The sequence below is a fragment of the Balaenoptera borealis genome (genome assembly GCF_965194805.1).
Source record: "Balaenoptera borealis genome assembly, chromosome: 7".
In the NCBI taxonomy this organism is placed as follows: domain Eukaryota; kingdom Metazoa; phylum Chordata; class Mammalia; order Artiodactyla; family Balaenopteridae; genus Balaenoptera; species Balaenoptera borealis.
In genome coordinates, this window is record NC_138864.1 from 123,769,074 (window position 1) to 123,787,705 (window position 18,632).

At 41.1% G+C, this 18,632-nt stretch overlaps 2 protein-coding genes and 1 pseudogene across 3 annotated transcripts in view; 2 read left to right on the plus strand and 1 right to left on the minus strand.

The window, feature by feature from the left end:
- GIMAP8 (GTPase, IMAP family member 8) overlaps positions 1-4,462 on the plus strand; it is a gene marked incomplete at its 5' end in the record, with an annotated part of 7,057 nt that extends 2,595 nt beyond the window's left edge. Inside the window, 2 exons of the mRNA XM_082400414.1 lie at positions 5-152; positions 2,298-4,462. Coding sequence (XP_082256540.1) covers positions 5-152; positions 2,298-2,974 — 825 coding nt within the window. The 3' untranslated portion in view covers positions 2,975-4,462. The remainder of the gene's footprint in view (positions 1-4; positions 153-2,297) is intronic.
- Positions 1-18,632, plus strand: part of LOC309632036 (GTPase IMAP family member 8-like) — a gene marked incomplete at its 3' end in the record, with an annotated part of 61,248 nt that overhangs the window by 27,979 nt on the left and 14,637 nt on the right. The window lies entirely within an intron of this gene.
- On the minus strand, positions 7,106-12,529 carry LOC309632044 (ubiquitin-conjugating enzyme E2 C pseudogene; annotated as a pseudogene). The gene has a single exon. The product of its transcript is annotated as a ubiquitin-conjugating enzyme E2 C pseudogene (transcript).

Consider the following 18,632-nt stretch of genomic DNA (forward strand, 5'->3'; position numbering starts at 1 on the left):
CGAGCTCATCAGGGAATGTAAAAACCGATGCAGCATCTTCAACTATAGAGCAACGGGAGAAGAGGAGCGGTGCCAGGTGGATGAGCTCCTGCGAAAAATTGTGAGCACGGTGCAGCAGAATGGGGGCAAGCCTTGCACCTTCAGGGGGAAAGGTAAACGATGTCTAGAAAACCTTTCTGCATACTTAAAAATAGATATAAATGTACAAGAACTTTATTTTCTGAAGGGCACAGCGGAGGTCAAAAGGACAGGTCTCTTACTATTAACTGACTCTTTCTCCTTTCTATCTCAAATTTTACTAAATTTATGTGCCTGTGCATGCACTGTCCTGACCTGGTCTTTACCTCTTCTCCGCTTTTCTCCCATCTCTTCAACTGGTTGCTGGCATCTTGAGGGAAGGAGTTGGCCTTTTCCGTCTCTTGTCTTCCCCCAGCGTATCCGTTGCCCAGGGCTTAGCGCTCAGTGCTGGTGCTGAGATAGTCCTGGTTCATTGGTTTTACCCTTCCCTTCTTCCTCCGGTCTCCTCTCCTTTCCCCACCCCCCCGCCTCTTCCTTTCCTCCCTGCCCTCTGCCTTCTTGACCTCTTTGTTTACTCTCTTGGTTCTTTACTCTTCCCTCTGTTGGAGAAGGGGGCTGTTTTGACCGGACAAGGACAGGGAGCCTGAATGCTCATGATGGTCATGCCCCACATGGCACTCGTGGACTTTATTAGTCCAGCCACGCCACCTCACCTGCTGCCTAAGCCACGCCACCTCACCTACTGCTTAAGCCACACTACCTTACCTACTGCTTAAGCAGAAGTCCCCTTGTAGCCCACTCAGTGCTACAAATTCTATTGACCTGAGCTGAGATTCTTCCCATTCTACTCATCCCATCTCTTCTGCTTCAAAGACCCTCACCTAGGAAGAACGTCAGAGCAAAAGGAGCAGGTCTGTTGTTGTGCGCTTTCACATTCTTAATGGAGATCCAGGTGCTGGGCAACCTCCTAAAAGCACAGACGTGTGGGAAGTCAGGAGAGGCTGTGTGGAGGAAGCACGATTTGAAGCAGGCTTTGGAGAATGGGTAGAGTTTGGATGGCTGAGTACAAAGCTCCAGAGAGTACACTAGCAACTTGAAGCAAGGAGGTAGAACTGAGCATCTACTTGGGAGAGGACAAAGGGGCGTGGTCTCGATGGAGATGAGGGCTCACACCTCTAGATGTGGGATGGGGAGTTTAGACCAGATTGCAGAGGGGGTGAGAACCACACCCTCCGAGGGCATGGAAGAGGGACTTTTAATCTATTTTTTAATCCTGTATGTTTAACTATGAGATTGTGGGTTCAGGATAAGCAATTGAATAATTTCTCCCAGAAGGAAGAACGTGGGATGGGCTTTCCTCTCTCTTTGTTTTGAGGCAGATATCAGTAACTTGGTAAAAACTCACAATCGAGAACTGTGAGACCTGAATGGAAGAGAGAGATCACAGTGCAAGTGCAAAGTCATAAGGAAAACCCCAATAACACATATTGTAAGATCTTTGTGCATCTATCATCTCATTTATAGGGAAATTTATTCTCCATTATTGACCCCCCACAGAACAGTGTTAGTGGATATTCATTACTATAACCAGGGAGTGCCTTCTGACTCACTGATGAAAGATACAGTTAGACACAATTAAGAGTAACGTGGTTTTTAGATATATATGTATATATGTATAACTGAATCATTTTGCTGTACACCTGAAACACTGTAAATCAACGGTACTTCAATAAAAAAAGACTAATGTGGTTTTAACGAGAAATGAATTTTAGCACGATCCAGCTGAAGGAACTGGTAATCCATTAATGACACATGTAGTTGTTTTTTCATGAAAAGTCAATTCTATGGAATAATTTTTCAAATACATCAAGGAGATTTTGCTACAGTTAGCATTAATTGGCAGTAGGAAGGCATAGTCAGAGCAGGAACAGAAGACAGAGATGAGGTGTATGGACAGGACCCGGCTAAGCAGGTGAAGAGTAATAAAGCCACTGGCACTCACAGGGTATCAGGGAGTCAGAGAAGCTACCAGAAAAAGGAAGCAGAGTAAATTCAGAGATGGGTACAGTGCTGTGTCAACGGATGAGCGCTGAGCAGAGACTGTGGTCCACGTCCTGCTTCTGAGTTTACAGACTGTGTAATTTTGACAGGCTGTTCCAGTGCTTGGAGATGGAACTTTCTTAGAATCCTCTGCTGTAATTAATGGCAATAGTCTGGAGATGAAAGTTGTACCCAGATCAGCGCGTGGTCATGAATCTTTCCTGCTTTCTTTTCAACAGAGTCCCTGTGTATTATCCTCGTGGGGAGGAGCGGGGCTGGGAAGAGTGCCAGTGGGAACACCATCCTCGGGAGGCCGGAGTTCCACTCTCAGCTGGGAGCACAGCTGGTCACCAAGACATGCCAGAGTGGCTGGAGGACGTGGGATGGGCAGGATGTTGTGGTTGTGGACACTCCCTTGCCCTGCCTGGTGTCCGGAGCTGAAGGGGGTCCATCCCAGCTAGATGAGGAGGTCAGACGCTGTTTGTCCTACTATAACGAAGGGAGTACGGTTCTGGTCCTGGTATTACAGCTAGGACGGATCACTCAAGAGGACAAAAAGGCAGTGGCGGAATTAAAGACCATCTTTGGAGAGGAAGTTATGAAATACATGATTGTGCTGTTTACCCGGAAGGAAGACTTAGAGACTGGGAAGCTTGAAGATTATGTCAAAAACACAGATAACAGATATCTTAGGGACATCATTGAGAAATGTAAGGGGAGATATTGTGCTTTTAATAACAAAGAAACTGGCCAAGCCAGGGAAGAGCAGGCAAGAGAGCTTTTGTCAGAGGTCAGTAACCTGATAAAGCACTGTGGAGAGCATGAATATCCCCATCCATGGGGGAATGTAGGCAAAATAATGAAAAATTTTCAGCCCCAAAAATTACTAAATAATTTAAAAAGTACGTTACTGTAAAATTACTAAATAACTTAAAGGGTAGGTTACTGTAGGAAGCCCCACATTAGTAAATAATTTAAAAGGTAAGTTGCTATAGCAAGCTGAAATGCCTGGGGTCTCTTTAAGTTAGAGATACCCTCAGGCTACAAGCATGGGGGGTGGGCATGGTAAGACTGGTGGGATGGGAAGAGGGTCCATGACTTTGAGGGCTTGAGAGGTAAATGCATATCACATTGTGGTGCTTCAGCTCTTCGTAAGTAAATAAATTGTCAGGCTGGGGCAGGTAGTAGGGGATAATAAAGGAGAAAGAAAAAATAAGGTGGGGAAATCTGGGAAAAGGCTTCAGAGATTAGGCTGATATTAAGGATCAGAATCGAGTTCATCTGTGTAGGCAGATCGGAGGCAGGACAGACACTGGGACTGAGGCCAAGGCCAGCCTGAGTTCAGAATACAGATAGTCACATAAGAACCAGAGGATTCAGATACATGAAGGTAAGACAATGTCCAGTCAACTCCTGGGTGTGGCAGAATGGAGAAGCTGGACTCCTGTGGGCCTCTCTGATGCCCAGCACTGCTTGCCAGGTGCCCTGAGCTCTCCAGCTCCACTGCGGCAGCACTCAGGCCTTCCTTTCTTCATCACATGATGGCTACTCCTTACTTCTTTCCCCAGTCCAAGCTGGAATGGAAAGTGGGACCTAGTCTACCTTCCTTTGCTGTCCCTGAGGAAATGAACAGGAGTCTGTGAAGTATCAGAAGATTTTATTGCCAATCATTCCCAGTGAAATAGACTAGAACAAAAATTAGAAGCATGGTAAAATTGCCAAGATGAGACAATCTTGCAAAAATTTAAAATTCTAAGTAAAATTCTAGATTTCCTCTAGAAAAAGTTATTGAAAACTCCTTTATACTTCTCTCTCTCGTTCTCTTTCTTTTTCCCTCCCTCCCCCACTCCCCTTGTCCCTGAGGCTTAGGAATTAGGTTAAAACTCAAAGAGGTCAAATAATAATGGCTTAAACACATTAGGGGTTTATAGTGTCTTACATTAAGAAGTCCAGGAGTAGGCAGCCTGGGACCAGTGTGGCATCGACGTTCCAGCTTCTTTCTGCCTTTCTGCCCCCACCCATCGGCATGCAGCCTCCTTACTTAAGGTTGCTTCTTACGGTTCCAAGATGGTGGAACCTACTCACGGCTGAGTAGGTTATATTGAGAGCTGCCTGGTGTGGGTGACATATGAGAACTATGGAGTCTCCTCCCAGTTAGATGGAAGGTCAGATGTTTTCAATATTAACCGCTTTACACATGCTTTGAGGACATGATCTATGTCATCATCAGCTTTTTTAAAATTTCAAAGTATCAGGTTACCTCAAGATTCACCCATTTATAAGAGCATGGACTGTCACCATTAATACTTTTGTACCCTGCATAACCCTTAATACGACAAATTCTGGAAAGTGTGTGTAAATATATTCAGTTGAGTGAAATAATAAAGATGAATTATATTATGAATTCACGTCCTCCTTCTGATTCCTATTTTTCTGACTTGGGGGAAGAGCATGCTTCCATGGAGAGGAAATGAAAATGTTTAAATACCTTGACTCTGGTGAAGTTTTTGCATCTTTGATGCCTGAAGACCTTTAAACTGGGTGACAGTCACTTCACTAGGCCTCTGCCAGTTCAGGAATCTTCTACTCTGCGCATGTCATTACAGCAAGGACAAACAGATGTAACCAGTATTAGAGCCAGGTACATGGGAAGAATAAAGTCTAGAAGACATTCTGTGCCTCTTCCCAGAGCCTCCCTTCAGCTTGAAGGCAGGAACAGATCCCAGAGTGCTACCCATGATTGGGCAGGTGACACTGGACCTGCATGAGGTGGGGAATGTGTGGGCTGAGCAATGTGATGTACGTTGCCAGAGGAGAGAAGAAAGAGGTAGGAAGAATATTTGAAGAAATAATGGCTGTGAACTTCCAAAATTTGATGAAAACCATTAATGTACACATCTAAGAAACTCAATGAACTTTAAGTAGGATAAATTCAAAGAGACCCACACCCATTATAATCAAACTACAAAAGACAAAGAATCTTAAAAACAGCAAGAGAGAAGTGATTCATCACATACAAGGGATCCTCAACAAGATTAACATCTGATTTCTCATCAGAAACCATAGAAGCCAGTGGTCCATAGGATGGTACATTCAAAGTGCTGAAAGAAAAGACTATCGACCCCCACATTCTTTATCTAGCAAAACTGTTCTTCAAAAATTAAGAAGAAATTTAAAACATCCCCAGATAAAGAGAAGTGGAAAGAATTTATTACCTGCAGAGCTACCCTACAAGATAAGATCCCGAGAAAAAAGAACGAAGCTGGAGGTATCATGTTTCCTGACTTCAGACTATACTACAAAGCCACAGTAACCAAAACAGTATGGTAGTGGCACAAAAACAGACACATAGATCAATGGAACAGATGAGAGGGCCAAAAAATAAACCCACACACATATGGTCAATTAATCCACAACAAAAGAGGCAAGAATATCCAATGGGGAAAAGGCAGTCTCTTCAATAAGTGGCATTGGGAAAACTGGACAGTTACATGTAAAAGAATGAAATTAGAACATTTTCTCAAACTGTATACAAAAACAAACTCAAAATGGATTAAATATCTAAATGTAGTACTGGAAACCATAAAAATTGTAGAAGAAAACATAGGCAGGACACTCTGACATAGTCTTAGTAATATTTTTTTGGATCTGTCTCCTCAGGCAAGGGAAACAAAGCAAAAATAAACTAACGGGGCCTAATTAAACTTAAAAACTTTTTGCACAGCTGAGGAAACCATCGACAAAACAAAAAGACAACCTACTTAATGGGAGAAGATATTTGTAAATGATGTGCCTGATAAGGGGTTATTACCCAAAATACATAAAGAAATCATACAACTCAATATAAAAGAAACCACAATCAAACCATCCAATTAAAAAATAGGTTGAATTCTTATTGACACAAATATGTGGAAATTAAACAACACATTCCCAAATAACCAATGGGCCAAAGAAGAAATCACAAGGGAATTTAGAAAATATTTTGAGGTGAATGAAAATGAAAACATACCAAAACTTATGAGATGCAGCTAACACAATGATGCTTAGAGGGAAATATAAAGCTGTAAATGCCTTTATTAAAAAATCAATAAAGTAATCTTCCACCTTAAGAAATCAGAGAAAGAAGAGCCACTAAACATAAAGCAAGTGGAAGAAAGGATATAATAAAGATCAGAGTAGAAGTAAATGAAACAGGCAATAGAAAAGCAATAAAGAAAATGAGCGAAACTACAACTTGGTCCTTTGGGAAAAAAATCAACAAAATCAACAAATCTTTAGCTAGTCTGACCAAGAAATAGAAGGCTAAAATTACTAAAATCAGGAAGGAAAGAGAATACAGTGCTACTGACCTTGCAGAAATGAAAAGGATATAAGGAAAAACTAAGAACAACTGTATGCCAACGTATTAGATAACTTGGGTGAAATGGACAAATTCCTAGAAAGACACAAACTACTGAAAGTGACACAAGTTGAAATAAAATCTGAATATACCCATAACCTGTAAGTAAGAGATTAAATTAGCAATTAAAATAACTGCCCCCAAAGAAAAACCAGATGGCTTCACTGGTGAATTCTACTAAACATTTAAAGAAGAATTAACACCAATACTTCTCAAACACTTTAAAAAAATAAGAGAGGAGGAAGGACTTCACAATTTTTCCATGAGGTCAGTATTATCCAGACAAAGATATTACAAGAAAAGGAAACTACAGACCAATATCCCTTACGAATATAGACATAAGAACCCTCAACAAAATACTAGCAAATAGAATACAGCAACTTATAAAAAGAAGTATGTACTTGGATTTATCCCAGGAATGCCAGGTTGGTTCAATATATAAATATCAATCAATGTGTTTTACCTTATTAGTAGAATGAAGGACAAAAATCACATGATCATCTCAATAGATGCAGAAGAAAAGTTTGACAAAATTCAACACCCATTTAATGATAAAAACACTCAATAAACCGGGAAGAAATATAGTCATGATATTCTTCTGCTGATTATCCTTTTATGCTTCTTAAACTGCCCTCATAAATTCCAGACTCCTTGGTATTTTAAGCAAAGCTCTTAATGCTGGGGCATCCATCTAGATCTCCACGATTCTCACTCCTATAGTCAGACCCAAGCGTCCTGCCCTTCTGCCTGAATTGCTTCCTACAGCAGCTCTCGCACTTCTCCCAGTTCCCCCACCTCCCCAGACATACACACACGCTGTGGATGACTACCCCAATTCATCATGGATGTTTAAGGATTCATCTTAAATCTCATCTCTTTCTTTAGGAAAGTTTCCTGACCCACCCAAGGCTGACTCATGTGCCCCTATTTGATTCTGTCATGTTCTATGCACAGCCAGATCAGTGCTTGCTATTTCTTGTGTGTATCCCCAAGTATATTATAAAATCCTTGGTGACAGAAGGCTCCTTGTTAAATTATATCCTGATATTTAATACGTCCAAAGCCCTCAATTTATAATTTGTCACTCAGATGTCAGCTGAGATCCCCCATTCCTTGATGAACTGGTGAAATTTGGTCCAAGCTATAATGACACAAATGTAAGAGTTCAAAGTCCTCCCCACTATTTCCAAGAGTTCTCTTTACTTCTTCTTCAGCTTTCTCTCTGTTTCCTCATTCCTATGAAATTTTGCATTGTTTCTATTTCAGCCTATGACTCTAATGCAGTGTTTTTACTGTTTTTTAAAAAACCAGCATTCACACACAATTATTCATATTCAGCCTTTCCTTTCTTTTTTCAGTTTTAGAAACTTTACCAGAGGTTCTGCAGAGTACAAGAGTCAGCACACAGAATTCTTCTCCCTTTTTGGTCACTCTCTTTTCCTTGGTCTCCTCTCTTGAAAAAATCAAAAATTTAAGTCGTTTTAACTCCTGTGTATGAGATTCTGTCACTTAGTAGATAATGACATCTCTTTTAGTTCATCAAGCTTTAGTTAAACAAACAAAAAGACCTTACTCCTCATCCTTCCCACATTATATTGAAAGGTTGGAAAAATCAATTGAACAAACATTGAAACATTTCCTGTGTATTCAGAATATTAAATAAACTAAGATGAACATCAAATGTGGGCCAAAGAATGTTTGAGGTACTCCATCAGGTTTAACAAGGAGATATATTTGTACTTATTTCTGGTATCCAACTTGTTTTCTATGAATATTTAAAAGACTCAATTCTAAATCTTCTAGCTCCTGGAGAAGGTCTGTCTCTTTTTGAATTTTCTCCAACTGTTTTTTTTTTTTTTCTGTTTGCTGCCTGTTTTTTCAAGTTGTTTGATTGCTTTTGAGACAGGCTGGGACCTGAGACCTTTTGCTGGAACCTGAGACCCTTTGCTACAATGCTGCAAACATTGCATCTGGACACACCTCTCCTCAAGCTACAAAATACAAAGAAACTATATAGGACTAAAAATAACTGCGTGCATGCGCAGTTGGGGCAAATTCTGGACCCAAAGGATACAAAGAGACCAAAAAACCCCCCAAAAACCCCACGCAACTGCCACTTTTGAAGAGCCTGGAGCAAAAACAGGGTGTCGGGAGCAAAAGCAGGGTACTGCGCATGCCCCCTGCACGCAACGCCACCAGAGCGGCGAGCAAAACATCTAAGCCACCCCTCTGGCCCGACCCCCAGACACATTCCTACCCTCACCCCATATAAGAAACAAGCTTGCCCCTCCCTCGGGGAGCGAGCAAGCAAGGGAACCTGCTGTTTGTTCTCCCTCCCCCCTGCTGCAGCAGGGGCCCCGATTAAAGTCTTGCCTGAATTTCTCGTCTGGCCTCTGGTCAATTTCTATTGATTGGGGAAGGTCAAGAACCCTGGTCAGTAACACTTTCAGTTTCTTCTCTAGGTTCCTGACTTTTTCCCCCCTTTATCTCAGGGTCTCATGATGTTGACTGAGAGAAGATATTTTGTGATGTGCTTCCTGTTTTGCAGCTTTTGGCCTCATTCTTCTGTATTTTGTAGGGGCTGTTTATGATAAGGCTTGTTATTTTGCCTTTGTGGTTTCATATTCTGGGGTGCTTTCTCATGCAGCTTGAGAAGAGTACTTGTTCGTTTCTTAGAGCTGGATTTCTAAAAGTCATTCCAATCTTGGCTCTTCACTGGGTACTTCACTTAGAACTGCTTTGTAAATTACTGATTCCACTGGAAATACTAAGAAAATTTTTGCTAAGAAAGCGGCTGTATTTCTGCATTTGATTACAGGTTGTGCCTATGCAAAACAAAGCTGGTAGAATGCAGTTACATTGTGCCCCTCCTCATCTGGGCACCAACCAAAGTCTGTAAAATTAGAGGCCACTGGTTTGAAAATATCTTTTTTTACACCCCACACCTCCCTTTGTCTCCTTGATTTCCAAACCCATATAGTACTAATATGGCTGTATGAAAGCTTTCAATAGACTGCATTACAAAACCAGTTCCAAAGTGAAATTTACAATCACATAGCAAGTGGCAACAAGCAAATTTTTGCTTTGACAAGAGTTTGGCTAGAAGGCCAAACTCATCATAAATGGGGTCATTTTTTGGTAGTTGCTTTACTGCACTTGCTTCATTTGTTGCAGTGTAGAAGGATGTTTGTTATCCACAGTTGGAAACTATTGTTTTGTCAACATCTGTGCTAGCTATTATCAGCACAGCAGTAGTTTTACATTCTATAGCTCTGAATTTGTATTGGCTGTAGACACTTTTGTGGCTAAAGTTTCATGATATCCACCAAAGTCAGGTACAGATTTACTCTAATAAAATAAGGCGTACCCTTATTTTCAGGAACATACACATCCGATTGTACGGTTGAGGTCCTGGGGATAATACAAAAGCATTGATCTTTTTTGCCAATTAAATTTATATGTAATATATAATCTAATATAGTCATAATTTATTTATAACATTTCCAACGTTTTATTATCTTTCAAGAATCTGTGGATTGACAAGGCTGGCTGGCTGGTTCTGCTCCATGTGATGTTGGCTGGAGTTGCAGTTATCTGGGATCTCAGTGGAGCTGCAATGTACAAGATGCATCACTCACATGGCTGGTCAGTGATGCCGGGGATGTTACCCTAGGGCCCACATGTGTGTGGTCTTTTCATACAGTTTGAGCTTCTCATAGCATGGCAGCTGGGTTCTGAGAGGGACTGTTCAAAGAACAGCTTTCCAAGAACCCCCTAGTCTTTTCAGAGAGAATTGCTTGCACCTCAGTTTCCAAGGGAGAGAAATACGTATTTAAATTCCACTCCCTGGGAAGAGTATTCACTCCTTCTCATAGAATGAGGAGTAATCTAGGGGGAAGAACTTGGGGGAAAGCCTGACATCCACTGATCCAGACATTGGACTAGTGTTTTGAAACCGTGTACAAAAGTCCTTGTCTTCTGAAGCAAAATGCTGACTCAAGAGTGAATGATTGGGAAATGTGAAGATGTAGAGACAATAGCTGTTGGGCTGGGGAACTGGTAACAATTTAGACTATAATTCTGCCACATCGCAGAATCACCGAACTCCCAGTTCCCTGAAAGACATAGATAAAGGCCTGACACACATTCCTAAGTTGTTTGTACAGGAAGCTGACCCACCAGATGAAAACTGCTGACCACAAGCACATAGACCCCAGACTGGTTGGAACCAGAAGGTTGACGATGCTTGAAACTTCACCTTGATGCCAACCAATCCGAGAATTGTCCATGAGCTGATTACACCCTGCTCCTTGAACACTATAACTCCTCACTACCCCCTCCAGGGTGGGTCACACAGTCTTGAGGGCATTAGCCCACTGTGGCCCCCTTTGCCTGGCAAAGCAATAAAAGCTACTCTTTTCTACGTCACCCAAAACCCTGTCTCCGCGTTTCTATTCGGCACGGGTGAGCAGAGGCCGAGTTTCTGCAACAGTTTCTTTGCCTCAGATCAGGAAGCAGATGCCACATCCCCTCTCTTGTGTTCCTGGGTCTCCCTGTGCCCATGTGCAGTCTGCTTGGGGCTCCCTGTTTCCATGCTCTAAGTTGACCAGAGAAGATCTGTTTCTGGCAGACTCAGGTTAGTCTCTCCTCCTCAGGCTTACTCTTCTGAGTCTCACATGGTTTGGATGTTAGCTGGGTACCACTCTGGACCAGCCCTCTCCCATTCAGGGAGGTGGTTTGGGAAATGCCATTATGACCTTTGATTCCTGCTGCATTTCTTCACCCCAGCACTAGGGGGCTCTGTGCTTTGGATGAAAAGGTGATAGTTGGCCCAGTTGACTCGTTTTTTGTTTTTTGTTGTCCAAATCCAAAATGTATTGATTTAACATATTCATCACAAGGGCTCAACCAGAGACTTAAAATTAAAAAGCAGAAACAATGAATTGGGAGATTGGGATTGACATATATACGCTAATATGTATAAAATAGATAACTAATAAGAACCTGCTGTATAAAAAATAAAATTCAAAAAAAAATCATCTCAAAAAACAACAAAACAAAACAAAACAACAACAACAACAAAAACAGAAACAAAACAAAGATGACACTGTTACCAACCCAGGTCCTTGGACACTTTAATCAATAGAAACTGATAAGAAGCCAGATGAGAAATTCAGGCAAAGTTTTATTGGGACTCATGCTACAGCAGGAGGGAGTGAGAACAAGAAACAGGTGCCCTTGCTCACTCTCCGAGGAGGGCAGGCTGGTCCCTTAAGTGGGGTGAGGGTAGAGGCAGATCGGTGGGTCGGGCTGGAGGGGTGGCTTAGGTGGTCTGCCCTCCCCCTTGGTGATGCTGTGTGCAGGGGTCATGCCAGTACCCTACTCAGAAGTGTATCTTATTGTTCATAATTGCCCCGACTTCGACTGCACATGCGTGCAGTTATTTTTACTTCCTTATAGTTTCTTTGTATGCTGTTGCTGCAGTAGCTGTTTGTCCAGGTCCAAGTGCAAGCACTCTGGTAGAGCGTCCCAGGTCCCAGCCTATCTCAACAGCACAGTTTCAGTTACACAGTCCTATACAGAAATCAAGGAAAGGACAGACCATCTAAGGAAAATATAAAAAAGACAATACAAGGAGAGCAGCCAGACAGCTGGGTCAGGGTTCTTGGCTGGAGACCTACTTTGAGTAGGTTTCTTGCAGGTATTTTTTAAAGGCTGTGGGGTTTTTCCAGAGGTTGCCAGCGTATGTTCAAAGGGCCATGGGTGCCGGGTTCTCCTAGCAGGCTCTGCACGGAGAGCAGAATGGTCCTGACATCGTACAGGATGGACCACTTGTCCTTCAGGATGTTCAGACAGATGTTACCCTGTGTGTCCCCGATGGGGTGGTAGCAGGGTGTGAGGACCATCACTGTGGTGGACAGATAGCCCCTGGGAACCTCCAGGGAGAGCATACACCTCAGGTCTTCATATACTGGCCAGCTGTGCCATGGATGGTCCTCGCCCATTTGAAAAAGTTGTCTGCTTCAGGGAAGGTAGAAATTCCTCTGTCAAATCAGACATTCTGAGGGTCATCAGCTCCTGCCATAGCCTCTTGCCTCTGGAGGCCCAGGCAGTGCTGCTAGGAAGACAGGAGCTGCAGGCTGCGGTGCCAGTTCTTTGTGTGCATGGCTGTGAGTCAAAGCTATGGAGGGAAGAAGGGGCTCACTGACGCTCTGAATCTAAACAGTAACATCTGGAATGTGAATAGTAGTTCAAAATTTATGAACATGCTTACTATTTTGTCTTTCTAAGCACGTGAACGTGGATAAAGTCTGTCTGAGGCACCCATCTGTCCTTAGGGAAGTAAGATATGTTTAGTTACAAGAGAAAAATCAAGATAACATTCAGATTCAAATATTTTAGAAAATGGTTTTGCACAAAGCCAACGACATTGCAAGCTAAAGTTTTTCTAAGGCTGTCAGGGGTCATGTTTGGTGGCCTAGGCACTGCAAGAACTTATCAAAATATTTCAGTCTCATTTGTCTTCCTCAAAATGTGCTCTGATTTCAACTGTTTACATTATAATATGTTCCTTTCTTAAAAAAATGAATGAATGAAGGAATTAATCCAGCTACCAACTACTTAATTCCTTCCAGTACAAAAATCTTTTAATGATTTCTAGGGCTTCTGATATTTGTGTTAGACTTAAGGTTTTAATGGGTGATAGTTTCTGAAAAATCCATGTTTCTTTCTTGCATTTGTGAGTTAAAATAAAACAGATAGTAAAAGTCTTGAGGTTCAATCTGAGAATGAAATTCCGTATGAATAATCATATGTAGGTATAATAATAACTCTGGTTATTGGGGCAGCCTGCTCTCATACCTACAACACAGCATACGTTTTTTTAAAAAAAATTATTTATTTATTTATTTATTTTTGGCTGTGTTGGGTCTTCGTTTCTGTGCGAGGGCTTTCTCTAGTTGTGGCGAGTGGGGGCCACTCCTCATCACGGTGCGCGGGCCTCTCACTATCGCGGCCTCTCTTGTTGCGGAGCACAGGCTCCAGACGCGCAGGCTCAGTAGTTGTGGCTCACGGGCCCAGCTGCTCCGCGGCATGTGGGATCTTCCCAGACCAGGGCTCGAACCCGTGTCCCCTGCATTGGCAGGCAGATTCTCAACCACTGCGCCACCAGCGAAGCGCCAGCATACGTTTTACATTCAAGTGCCTTTGTGTTTAAAAAATAAAATTAAAAATGTAAATATAAAAAATACAACTGTAAAGAAGATTGGGGACTCCTTTTAAAATTTAATTTTTGAATAGAAAAATACATTCAAATGATTCAAAATTCAAAAAGTGTGAAATTCTACTTCTGGATATTTATCCAAAAGAATTTTCTTTCAGGTTTATTGAGATGTTATTGACATACAACATTGCATTACTTTAAGGGGTACAGCATGAGAGTTTGATACATGTATATATTGCAAAATGACTACCCCAATAAGGTTGGTAACACCTCCATCACCTCACATAATTACCTTTTTTTCTGATGGTGAGAACATTTAAGATATACTCTCTTAGCAACTTGCAAGTATATAATACAGTATTGTTAGCTATAGTTACCATGCTGAACATTAGATCCTCAAAATCTATTCATCTTATAACTGAAAGTTTATATCTTTTGACAACATCTCCCCATTTCTCCCACTCCCCTGGGCGTTGGCAACTACCATTCTGTTCTCTGTTTCTATGACTTCGGCTTTTTTAGATTCCACATATAAGTCATATCACAAGTATTTGTCTTTCTCTGTCTGGCTTTTTCCCCTTAGTATGATGCCCTTAAGTTCCATCCATGTTGTGATAAATGGCAGGGTTACCTTTTTTTTTAATGGCTGAATAATATTCCATTGTAAGTTTTTACCACATCTTATTTCATCCATCAGTAGATACTTAGGTTTTTTCCATATCTTGGCTATTATGAATAATGCTGCAATGAATATAGGGGTGCAGATATCTCTTTGAGATCCTGATTTCATTTCCTTGGGATATTTACCCAGAAGTGGGGTTGCTGGATCATATGATAGCTCTATTTTTAATTTCTTGGGGACCCTCCATAGTGTTTTCCATAGTGGCTGCACCAATTTACATTCCCACCAACAGCACGCAAGGATTGCCTTCTCTCTACATTCTCGCCAACACAATTTCTCTCTTGTCTTTTTGATAATAGCCCACTGTAACAGGTGTGAAGAGATATTATATACTATATATATGTATATGCAATGGAATGTTGTTCAGTGATTAAAAAAAAGAAGGAAATCTTGTTAAAATGCTACAATATATGATGAACAATGAAGACATTATACTGAATGAAAAAAGCCAGTCACAGAAGTACAAATACTATGTGATTCCACTTATATCTAAAGTAGTCAAGTTCTTAGAAACAATAAGTATAATAGTATTTGCCAGGGGCTAGGGGAAGGAGGAAATGGGGAGTTGCTGTTCAATGGGTACAGAGTTACAGCCATGCAAGATAAAAAAGTTCCAGAGGTCTGTACAACATTGTTCTCATAGTTAACAATATCATACTATACCCTGAAAGATCTGTTAAGAGGGTGTATGTCATGTTATGTGTTTTTTACCGTAATAAAAAATTATGGAAAAGCATATATTAAGAGATTTTGGTTCTACCTTGTCCACCTGATTCTCCCACAGTTCTCTAAAATTAATCACTTTATTTCTTGAGTATACTTACACTGTTTCCTTCTGCAAATATAAGCATATCTGAGTATATATTCTTAATTTATTCTCCTTTTTAAACGTAAAAAGTAGTGTACTATTTTTACAGCTCCACATCTTATTCTTTTCATGTAACAATATGTCATGGAGATTTTCCCATATCAGTATCTAGAGTGCTTGCTTATTCATTTTATACAGCTGCATAGTAGTCTTTTGTGTAGTTATGCAGGGGGTTATTTTTTCACATGTCTCAGTTGATGGCCCTTTGGGGATTGTTCCAACCTTTGCTATTTGAAATAACATTGCATTCTCTGCTAAATTTCCCTACACATGTGTTATGCCGTTTTGTATTTTCACTAATGAAATACGAAGGCACCTGTTTGTCTCATACTTTCGAGTTTTGAAAACAAAATAGGAGAGAAATCACATCTAAGAATTGTTTGATATACCCTTCTTTCCATGTGAGTGGCATTAAGCCTATTTTCATATGTTTAATATATTTGTTTTTCTGTTGATTCTCTTTATATTGTTTTGTCCATTTTTACAATGGGTTGTCGGTTTTTTTTTTTTAAATTAATTAATTAATTAATTTATTTTTGGCTGTGTTGGGTCTTCGTTTCTGTGCCAGGGCTTTCTCTAGTTGCGGCAAGTGGGGGCCACTCTTCATCGCGGTGCGCGGACCTCTCACTATCGCGGCCTCTCTTGTTGCGGAGCACAGGCTCCAGACGCGCAGGCTCAGTAGTTGTGGCTCACGGGGCCAGTTGCTCTGTGACATGTGGGCTCTTCCCAGACCAGGGCTCGAACCCGTGTCCCCTGTATTGGCAGGCGGAGTCTCAACCACTGCGCCACCAGGGAAGCCCGGGTTGTTGGTTTTTTATTTTTCAATTTCCTAGGAACTCTACATGTTAGAGAGACTAGACATTTGCCTATTAGATGAGTTACAAATACTATTTTCTAGCTTGTCATTCAAATTTTACTTTAAAAAATGTTTTTTTAACGTTTTAAATGTATTTATTTATTTTTAGCTGTGTTGGATCTTCGTTGCTGCACATAGGCTTTCTCTAATTGCGGCGAGTGGGGGCTACTGTTCGTTGTGGTGCGCGGGCTTCTCATTGCAGTGGCTTCTCTTGTTGCAGAGCACAGGCTCTAGGTTTGCGGGCTTCAGTAGTTGCAGCACATGGCCTCAGTAGTTGCCACATTCGGGCCCTAGAGCTCAGGCTCAGTAGTTGTGGCGCACGGGCTTAGTTGCTCCACGGCATGTGGGATCTTCGCGGACCAGGGATTGAACCTGTGTCCCCTGCATTGGCAGGTGGGTTCTTAACCACTGCGCCACCAGGGAAGTCCCTCAAATTTTACTTTTGTAATGTAGATATGTATCACTATTATATAGGCAAATTAATCAATAAATTTATCTGTGTGTTCTGGCTTTTCAGTCACCATTAGAAAGACCTTCCACAAGTACAGATTACATGTAGTGGAATACTTTTCTGTTTCCTTCTAGGACTTTTAAATTTTCCTTTTTGCTAACATTTAAATCATTTATTCATTTGTAATATATCCTGGTGTTTATCAAGCATTTATTTTGTCTTTCCTGCATAAACTATACTTCAGGTTACTAAATACATGAAGAAGGAAAGAATATCCTAATAGAAATATTCTAGCTACTTAATGAAAAAGAAATTTTAGAATAGGATATCACCATTTTTAATGCCTATTAAAATAATGGATCTACACAATGATCACCAATGAGTGCTAACATAAAAAGAGGGAAAGCCAGACGTTGAGTACCCCCTATGGAAATATAGACTATCATCTCGGAGTAACATTGTAAAAAAAATTGAACTTTATTCTGATCTGTCTGATCAAACCAACCACAACTAACTTCCAGTTTACAAAAATGGTGAGGCAGAGGAACACGTTAAATGACATCATAAGGATGTAAGCAGCAAAATTCAGAATGTGGGGAAATCAATAGTACAAATGTCTAGTGTCTTCAATTAATACTTTGCATAAAGAAGAAATGAGGGAGGGGTCTTCTGGTTTCGGCTATGATGGAGTAACTAGTATTATCATTTACTTTTTTCCATTAACAAGCAGAAAACTAGAGAAAAATATGCAGGCAGACCTCATTGTATTGTGCTTTGCAGATATTGTGGTTTTTACAAATTGAAGATTTGTGGCCACTCTGCATGGAGAAAGTCTATCAATGCCACTTTTCCAATAGTGTTTGCTCATTTTATGTCACATTTTGGTAATTCTCACAATATTCATAACTTTTTTCAATGTTATTATATTTGTTATGGTGTTGATGGGAGCAATCCAGAAACAGTCTACAATAGGAATAGAAAAGAGTTTTATCTGAGCCAAACTGAGAACTATAGCCTGGGAGACACAGATCCAAAAGCATTTGAATTGTGTTCTGCTACAAATTGTGTTCTGCTACTACAAAATGGGGGGCTTATAAAGGCAAAAATTGTAAAATTACATAATTGTTTGTCAAGAATTATAATTGGAGCTGGCAAAAAGTAAAGGTGCTTGTTAAGCAAGGTTTGGTTGGGGTCCAAAATGGTTTCACAGTTACCAGGGGGACCTTGAAGCCATAAAGATGCAGCTGGCAGTGGCTAGCAGATATATTTTGAGAACAGCTGGTGGTATCCTTGAGCTTGATACATTTCAGCAGATTCAAGTTCTCAGTGACGCCAGAGTGTGTCTGAAACCACATCCACAATGGCCACCTGGCTCCATTTTGAATGACTGAACCACAGTTAATTCCATTTTTATTTTTATTTTTGTTTATTTATTTGTTGGCTGCACTGCGCAGCTTGTGGAATCTTAGTTCTCTGACCAGGGGTCGAACCCATGCCCCCTGCAGTGGAAGTGTAGAGCCCTAACCACTGGACCACCAGGAAATTCCCTCCATTGTGATTTTTAAATGCATTCTTTTCTTTAATGGTTAAAGCAGATGTACAATGTACATTTAATACGCCACAAAACAGGCTGTTCTAGCGAGCATGAAGTTCAAGTTAAATCACGTATAAGCCAGAATGACTTCCCCATGCCCCCTTCCATCACGGTGATCTGTGATCAGTTGTCTTTGAGGTTACTGTTATAATTGATTAGGGGTGCCACAAACCGCACCCATATAGGACAGTGAACTTAATTGATAAATGTGTGTGTTCTGACTGCTCCTCCGACCGGCCATTCCCCTGTCTCTTTCTCTCTTTGGGTCTCCCTACACCCAGGAAATAAAAATATTGAAATGAATAACCCCACAGTGGCCTCTAAGTGTTCAAGTGAAAGGAAGGGTGCACACGTCTCTCACTTTAAATCAAAAGCTAAAAATAATTAAGCCTAGTGAGGAAGGCATGTCAAAAGCCAAGGTAGGAGGGGCGGAGTCAAGATGGCAGTGTGGGAGATGCAGAGTTTGCATCTCTCCACAACTAGGGTGCCTGCTGGTCGCTGG